We start from the raw sequence: 8,653 nt of genomic DNA on the forward strand, positions 1-8,653 counted from the left end.
GAAATTATGTAACAATAAACCTTTGTTAATGTCCTGTCTCTATTTTTAATCTACTGGCTGAATTTCTTCACTTACTTATGCAAATGGTTTATTACCAGGTTCTTATCTTAATTTCAACTTACCTTCCCTGATGTCTTATTATATACTAATTCAACACTCATAAATTCTATGAACTTTTACCTTTGCTTTATTAATAACTTTACTGTGATTGGTACAAAAGCTTTTTTGTTTGTTTGTTTTTTGAGGCAGAGTCTCTCACTCTGTTGCCTGGACTAGAGTGCCATGGTGTCAGCCTAGCTCATAGCAACTTCACACTCGTGAGCTCAAGCAATCCTCTGCCTCAGCCTCCCAAGTAGCTGGGACTACAGGCATGCGCCATCATGCTCCACTAATTTTTTCTATATATTTTTAGTTGTCCAGCTAATTTCCTTCTATTTTTTTAGTAGAGATGGGGGTCTCACTCTTGCTCAGGCTGGTCTCGAACTCCTGAGCTCAAATGATCCTCCCGCCTCGGCCTCCCGAGTGTTAGGATTACAGGCGTGAGACACCGCACCCGGCTGGGTACGAAGGCTTTAAGCCATGAAAATACGCAGTATTGGATATGAATCTAGAGTTGGCCTTAGCATTGCAAACTATTTCTTAGCAATAAATTAGTTCTTTAAAAATCTTAAACAGGGGCCGGGCATGGTGGCTCACGCATATAATCCTAGCTCTCTGGGAGGCCGAGGTGAGTGGATCGTTCAAGGTCAGGAGTTTGAGACCAGCCTGAGCAAGAGTGAGACCCCGTCTCTACTAAAAATAGAAAGAAATTATCTGGACAACTAAAAATATATATATAGAAAAGATTAGCCGGGCATGGTGGCGCATGCCTGTAGTCCCAGCTACTCGGGAGGCTGAGGCAGGAGGATGGCTTGAGCCCAGGAGTTTGAGGTTGCTGTGAGCTAGGCTGACGCCACGGCTCTCTAGCCAGGGCAACAGAGCCAGACTCTGTTGCATAAAAAAAAAAAAAAAAAAATGTTAAACATTCCCTCTTAGCAAACCACAGGACTGTAGAATATACAATTTTTCATATTTAGATATCTCTGAAATAAGACATATCTTTGAATCAATGCTTCTTAGATTCCATGAAATGCAGTACATTATTGCTTTGGTGTATTAGCCAATACTCCAGTGGCCTGAAAAAGGCTACAGATGGCACCTAATGTACATACGGCCAGGTCAGTCACCTATTCTCTACCCTTTTACTTTCCTATGAAATAATAAAAGCAATAAAAATCCCTACCAGAAACATGTAAACAGAGTTGCTTTTGATAAAAGAAGCTAAAGATTGTTTCTTGGAAAAGCAAGAACAAAAATCTAAAAGCCCAGAATTAGTTGTTCCAGCCTGCTTGGTCTCCTGCCCACCTCGCATGCCTGCTCTCTGGCCACTGTGGCTGTAGGGGCTAATCTTGTTCTTGCCTTGGGCCTTTGTCTACACCAGTCTCTTGGCCAGGAATGCTTTTCTCTCTGCTTTGGGTTAACTTCTTCTCTCCTGCCCTTTATTTCTTCATTTCCATGTAACTGCTCCCGAGAAACCTTCCTGACTCCCCAGAGTAAAGCCAGAGCCCTGAGATCTCACTTTGCCTTCTTTGTACTTACTATGATTATTTTTGAATTTGATGAATTTCTGTCTTCCCTAACATACTCTAAACCCCCTAAATCAGGGATTCTACCTAGTGCACAGAGGCTGTCCATGGTGGATGCTGGTGAAACAAATTAAATGAAAAAAATGAAAAACAAAACGAATAAAAATACCCAGAAGTACACATTCATTATATACTGCTACTTTGATAAATTAGATGTAGAATATCTGGAAGACTCAGGGGTTCATCAGAATATTAGTAATAGTGTAGATGCTAATGGGGGAATGTAATTCATTTGTTCCTAAGACTTGAGAGTAAAATATTTGCCGTTTTATATTAGTAATAAAAAATACAGAAATCTCTTTGCTACTGCAAGTTCAGTTTAGTTAAAATTAGATGTATGTGTATTTATTTCGGCATCTCATTTAAAGCAACCTTGAAAACTTTGGTTCTGATATAAGGAAATTGCTTCAGTTGCTGGACACTTCTTTGGGAACAGTAAGAGAGAATTTTAAGGAAGAGGCAATGGATAGCAGAGATATGTTTGCAGTTAAGCCTTGTAAAGACAAAAGAAACCTGCAGGACAAAATTTGGGTTGCATAATTGCATTGTCCAAAGAGGGAGAAAACAGACTTCTCTAAGAGACTGTGTTGGTAGTGGTGGTTAGCGGGGACACAGGAGAGGTAGACTTGGGAGGTGGGGGTTAACACCTCGGAATCATACAAGAAGAAAAATATCGAACATTTGCAGGGAGAAAGGAGCAGAAAAACAAAACATTTTGTCTTCATAAATTATAACACATTTACAAACTCCTACCTTAGGAAAGGGAGATCCTGGGAAATTTCTGGCAAGCCTGGTCTGGTCAGAGACTCCATGTGAGGCTGCACATGCCGTGTCCTGCATGAAGATATTTAGTCCAGGCCCAGCTCACCAAACCCTGGAGAAAGGGGCGTCTTATTCTCAAGGGCACAAAGGTCCCATGCATGCTAGCAGAGGCCCTCGCTATAGTCAGTGGAAGGGAATATTATAGCATGTTATTTCTAATTTAAGATGTTTCTTTAGGGTTTTGTCTTTATTATTTTTTTAAGACTATTTTTTTTCTCTATAGGTTTTAGGTTCCTGGGAGCTAGTGAGGAGTTAACTCCTGAGGCTGGAGAAATGGCCCTTGATCTGCCCTTTCATTTTATTTGAAAGACTCTCGAAGGAAATTATGTAACAATAAACCTTTGTTAATGTCCCTAAAACAAAATTGACTATAAAAAAAACAGTTCAAGATATGCCGGATGTATTTGGGTTCCATCCAAAAAAATTTAGTTCCTGAAGCACCAGTTCCTCCTTAAGCTCCTTAAGATGGCCTCACCCTTAAAGGATTTCAAAACAAACTTGAAAACAGAGTTACATTGGAGCGTGGCTACGGAACCTGCATAGTTTAGGGTAGGATACAGGAAGTCAGAAACTATATTTATTACAGTCCATTGCCATACTAGTTTCTCCTTGTTCCATACATATCTATATTACTACTGAATAATTTTTTTTTTCTTTTTTGAGACAGGATTCCGCTCTGTTGCCCAGGCTGGAGTGCAGTGACATGATCATAGCTCACTGCAGTCTCCAACTCCTGGGCTCAAATGATTCTCCTGCTTCAGCCTCCAGAGTAGCTAGGACTACAGGCATGAGCCAGCTGAATCCAATGTTCGTTAAAGACATATTGGATGAATAACGATTAGAGATAACATATATTGATAAATTAATATGTGCCTGGCACGGGGCTAAGTGATGATTTTTTTGTATGACGCAAAAACATATGTCTTTAATGTCAATGCAGGAATGTTAAATCTCTCTAAGGTAGGGATAATGAAAATGTTTAAGTATCAGGAAGGGTAATTCCTGTGGATAGAACCTCGAGATAACAGACGTCCAGAATTAACTTTCTTAAATACACAGATTGGACACAATGTGGGCAAGTTTATTGCTCTAAACTTAATTTAAAAATTGTTTTATACTAAATAAGGTTGTTGTAATACTTCATGCAAAATTATGCTCTTTAGAAAAATATTGAACAAATTGGCATATCATTTACAGCCTGGATCTCTACAGCCTGGTTTTCCTGTGGCAATGCTTGAAGAGAGGCAATCCTGATTTATCTGTGGAATAGGGATCCTGTTCACCTGGTTCTTCCCTTAGAAACAGCCCTTCTACCTTGATTTGGCTTCCTATTTCATCATGAAGCATTTAAAAAGAAACTATTCATTCCAAGTACAACAGTTTGGTCTTAAATATCTAACCCATTTTCTTCGTCCATATTCAACAAATGTTTACTGAGTACCTACCAAGTTTGTGGCACTGTCCCTGGCACCAGTCTATGCAGCTGAACAGACACACATACAGACCGGGGGCTGTCTGTAAGAGGCTTTCCTTCTAGTTACAAAGTTAGAATACACATTTTACAGTAGTCTCTTTTCTCTGGGGCACTTGATTATGCTATTTTATCATTAAGTACTTCTATAACATGGTTCCCCCTCCTTTCATTTACAAAAGAGACCAAGGGGGCTAAGGTTTCTTCCCTTAGAAACTATTCATCTGTTCTGAGGATTTTGAGATGTTCTTTTTCTACTCAGAGCACTGATTTGGAGTGCGTGCTAGTAGCATTATCCACAAATCAATGTGATAGTCTAGTGGCTATTGTTGCTTTTGTTTCAAGACACGTTTGCTCATTAGATGATAGCTTTGACTTTAGCTAGACAGCAAGGGTTCCAGGTGCTGCCCTCAGTACAGTAGTGGTGGCTTAGATTTCCTGTTTATATGGTGCCTAGTCACCATTAGCTTCTGTCTTCTGTTGCAGTTAAATTGTCTTTCTCCTGGACCAGCCCAGAGAGAGGGAGGCGGTGTGGACAGGACCCGCCTGCTGACAGTGACACCTCCTTCGATATCACGTCCACGCCAGTCCTCGGCTCCCATCGCTGGGCAGGATCACTCTTCCCGCTCAACTGGGAGGAGACCCGGGCGGGTGTCCCTAGCCCCGGGTTGGGGGGGTAGCAGCAGAACCCGGTTCACTCCAGGGGCCACCAAAGGCCGGAGGAAGGCAGGCCTTCCAGCGGGAAGAGTGGAAGTGAGGCGCTTGCCCGGGGGCCGGGGCGGCGGCGCTCAGGCCCGGGGTGGCGGTGCACTCCCCGGCTCTGGGCTTGCGCCGGCTCCCGCCCGTGGGGAGAAGGAACCAGATGGGCGGGTTCGAGCGTGTGCGGCGGCGGGCCCGGGGCCGCCGGCTCCTCCCCGCGAGTGTGCCTGTCTGCCGCTGGCCGCGCTGAGGCAGTGCGGCGGCGGGCGCGCCTAGGCTGCCGCCCTGCGCCCTCGCCGCGGCCATGCCCGGGCCCTAGCGCGCCTGCCGCAGCCCGCGCCCCGCAGCCCGCAGCCCGCGCCGGCCACCGCCTCCTCAATGGGCAACCTGCTCGGCGGGGTCAGCTTCCGCGAGCCCACCACCGTGGAGGACTGCGACTCCACCTGGCAGACGGACTCGGAGCCCGAGCCCGAGCCCGAGCCCGAGCCCGAGGAGCCGGGGCCGGGTGGCGGCAGTGCGGGCCCGAGGCACGAGCCCGAGCAGCCCGCGCAGTCCCCGGAGCCAGCTGAGGGGCGGCCCGGCGCCGGCTCCGCGCCGGACGAGGACGCCGAGGCGGCGGGCGCCGAGCAGGTACGCGGCCCAGCGGTAGCCTCCGGTCGGGCTGGGGCGCCCCGGGCACGGGGAGAGGAGCAAGTCCCGAGCCACCCCCGCGCACAGAGAGCAGGGAAGCTAGGCGGCTGCTCGCCCCCTGTCACCCGACCCTCAGCACCCCAGACTGTCCCGCCGCCCGGGGACCTGGGGGCCTGCGGTGGCCGCGAGCGCCGGGGCCGCCCGCTGCCGGCCTGGGGCCTGGCTGTGGGCACGTTAGGGAAGTCCCCAGTGAAGTCCCCCAAGGCAGAACCCAACTTGAAGGGGTGTTTTCATTGCCTCTGCAGCGCCGCTGGGTGATGCGAAGGTGGGGGTGGGAGGAACCAGTCTAAAAATAGAGAATTGTGAAAACCCCTCTAGTGCATGTTTTTGGTAAAAAATTACTCAGGATGAGATGAGGCTACAATTGCAAGCAGCGAGCACGCTCCCCTACGGAGGGGTCTGCAGTCATTAAAAGTATTGTAGACGGTCCCCCTGGCAAGTTAAAACGTCACAGTTCTTACCCCAAGTCAGGCCTTTCGCCGGCGGAGTTAGGACACTCTTCAAAAATCTTATTTCACCCAAAAGACTTGTTGATCTAACTGCGCTTAAATCATTTGACTAACACAGTCTGGGAACAGAGGTTAGAAAAGAGATAGATAACCCCCTTAACGTCCGATGGACTGAAAATAATCAGAAACTTTAAAAATGGGGAACTGTGTACCCTGTCCTTTGAAGTGTGCACCGTGGAGGTATTTAAGGTTTGTTCTCCTCATTATCAGCTGTGGGGGATCAAGAGTGGGAAAATGGAGCCCCAAGTCCGGTGTGACTACAGGGTTTTAGGGGAATCATCACCTAAATGTTACAGCTAATGCTTCCTCATCCATCTTGATGATCAGCTGTGTTTAGGTGAGGAGGAATCATAAAGTCTTGGTTCAGGCTCTATGCTAAGCACGTTATTTAAATGAATTGCAATTTGGAGGTGGAGATTTTTTGTTCATAATCTCCATTTTAAAGAAAACTGAGGCTTAAAGAGAAAGTGAAACTTGCCCAGGATCATCCAGGGAGAGAATGATGCAAACCCAAGTACGTCTGTCACCAACCTCAGAACCTTGGACCTGTTGGAATTCTGAATTTCCTCCTGCACCGTGTGCTCTGGTTTGCCGCTCTGTGCCGCTCTGTCATTTTGTATTGCTGATTTAAGCCTACGGAAGTATTTGATACTATATTCCTGTGTTTCTCTCTTCCACTTGTCTCCCAATTAAATTTCTATAGAAATTTGGGATATCAAAAAACAATAGCTAAGATTCAATCCAACTAACCAGGCCCATCCATGTAAAACAATTTAATAATGTTTCAATCAGTTAATTGTAATCTCAGTCAACAGTAGGCCACACCAGTCCTCCCTATTCCACTTTAATGATTATTAATTTTTCTTGCTAGTGTCACCATCCAACTTCTAAAAAAAATCTACTTTTTGATTTTGTTTTTTGACTGTCAATCCCATTTGTTCTGTACTCGCCAGAGTCAATCCACTTGCAGGCACTACTGGACTTACCTTTAAATTATATACCAGACTGACTACTTCACACCACTTGCATTGCATCATCCTAGTCCCAGGAAATATTGGACAAATGATGGTGCTATTAACTAAGATGGGGAAGTTTAGGGAGAATGCAGCTTTAGAGGTTAAATCAAGGATTCTCTAGAGTTTAATATCCTATTAGATACCCAAGTGGAGTTGTTGGGTAGTTATTATATCTATGGATGGAGACTCAGTCCAAGATTGGCATCATCAGTATCTAAGATCAGTGGTATTTAAAGTCATGGGAAGATATGAGGTCATCAAGGAGTGATGAGGAATGAGGACTAAGGCCTGGGCACTCTTCCATTTAGAGGGTGTGAAGAAGAAAAAAGGAGCCAAAAAGGAGGCTGACAAGGGGTTTCAGTGAAACAGGAAGCAAACCAGGAGAGACTGGCATCCTGAAAGCCAAGTACTAACAGTTTCAGGAAGAAGGGATGCCTTAACTGACTTAGTACTGTTGAGAGTTCACCTGAGATGAACGTTGAGAAATGCTTTGGCAAGATGGAAATTTCTTGGTGAAGTTCACAAGAGCCATTTTGATGGAATGCTGAGGAAAAGGCCTGATTGGGGTGGATCATGGGAGGATGGAAAGAGAAGAACAAGACAGGAGTGTGGGCAGTTCTTAGGTGATGATTTACTAAGAGAGCAGAGATGGATCTATAATTGAGGGAGGACTTGGGTCAAGGAAAGTTTTGTATGTTCATTTTAAGAGTAGAGTTGGTACAACATGCTTGTTTGCTGAGGGAAATGATCCAGAAGAGAGGGAAATTTTGATAATCCAGGGAAGAGGAACAATATTTAAGGAAGAAAATCCTTGCCTGAGCAAGTGAAGGGGGTCTGTATAGAGTCCAAGAGGAATAGAGGTTGGAGGAGCAGGAACAGATGCTGGCGGGTTGGTACATTTAGGGTTTGGAGGACAGTCATTCTTTTGATAATCCTGGGAAATAGGTAGAGCATGAGTCATTGTCTTCATTTCACAGATGATAAAACTGAGGTTCATTTAAGTGATTTCCTCAAGTCCTCACAAATACTAAGTAGAAGAGTTAAGATTCACCTTAGTCTCCTGACTCCAAGTCTTGGGTTATTGATATTATACCATATATATATCCTTCACTTTTAGTGGAGCAGAAATCGATTTGGACCTAATTAGTTGGACTTGGATCTTAGAGCCTGGAACTGTAGTTCTTGCACTGTCACAGGGGTCGGTGTTGCTCAGCTTCTCTAAGCCTCAGTTACCTTGTTTTTAAGATGGAAACACTAATAACTGTCAGCCAGGTGTGTTGTAAGAATCAAATGAAATAATATACATGTGAGTGCTTTGTAAATGGAGAAGTGCTTTCTATACAAATGTAGGATGATGATTCATATGGTTGTAGCTCAGGCTAAATAGATTCAGAAACTTGCTAGGCAGAGCTATTTTGAAACGTGTGGCAAGGACCAGAATTCAGGCTTTTTCTTGCTTATGTAACATGACAGAGTAACTAATGTTAACCATCAAAGGATTTAGTGTTAAAGTATCTCTGTACTTATAGTAATAGTGAGAATAACACCACTTCAAAAATGTGTGAAAATTACTTAGAGATCTGTCAACACAGATGGAGGGGGTGCGATGAGAAAAAGGTTGAGGGCGAAGCTCTTAATGACTGTTCTGGTCCAAACTTTGTCTTCCTTTTCCTCCTCGTCACCAGTCTCATTGTCCTTCTGCATGACACTGGACACAAAGCACTTTCTCATATGTTATAATTGTACATATAGAGAATGCAA

The 8,653-nt window shown here is 44.8% G+C and overlaps 1 protein-coding gene across 1 annotated transcript in view; it reads left to right on the forward strand.

Moving 5' to 3' along the window:
• Nucleotides 1-4,944: 4,944 nt before the first annotated feature.
• The window catches only part of OGFRL1 (opioid growth factor receptor-like 1), a 22,583-nt gene continuing 18,874 nt past the window's right edge, over nt 4,945-8,653 (forward strand). The window contains exon 1 of the mRNA XM_012646031.1: nt 4,945-5,307. Coding sequence (XP_012501485.1) covers nt 5,056-5,307 — 252 coding nt within the window. The 5' untranslated portion in view covers nt 4,945-5,055. The remainder of the gene's footprint in view (nt 5,308-8,653) is intronic.

This window comes from Propithecus coquereli, unplaced genomic scaffold, assembly GCF_000956105.1.
Source record: "Propithecus coquereli isolate 6110/MARCELLA unplaced genomic scaffold, Pcoq_1.0 Scaffold24, whole genome shotgun sequence".
Classification (NCBI taxonomy): Eukaryota; Metazoa; Chordata; class Mammalia; order Primates; family Indriidae; genus Propithecus; species Propithecus coquereli.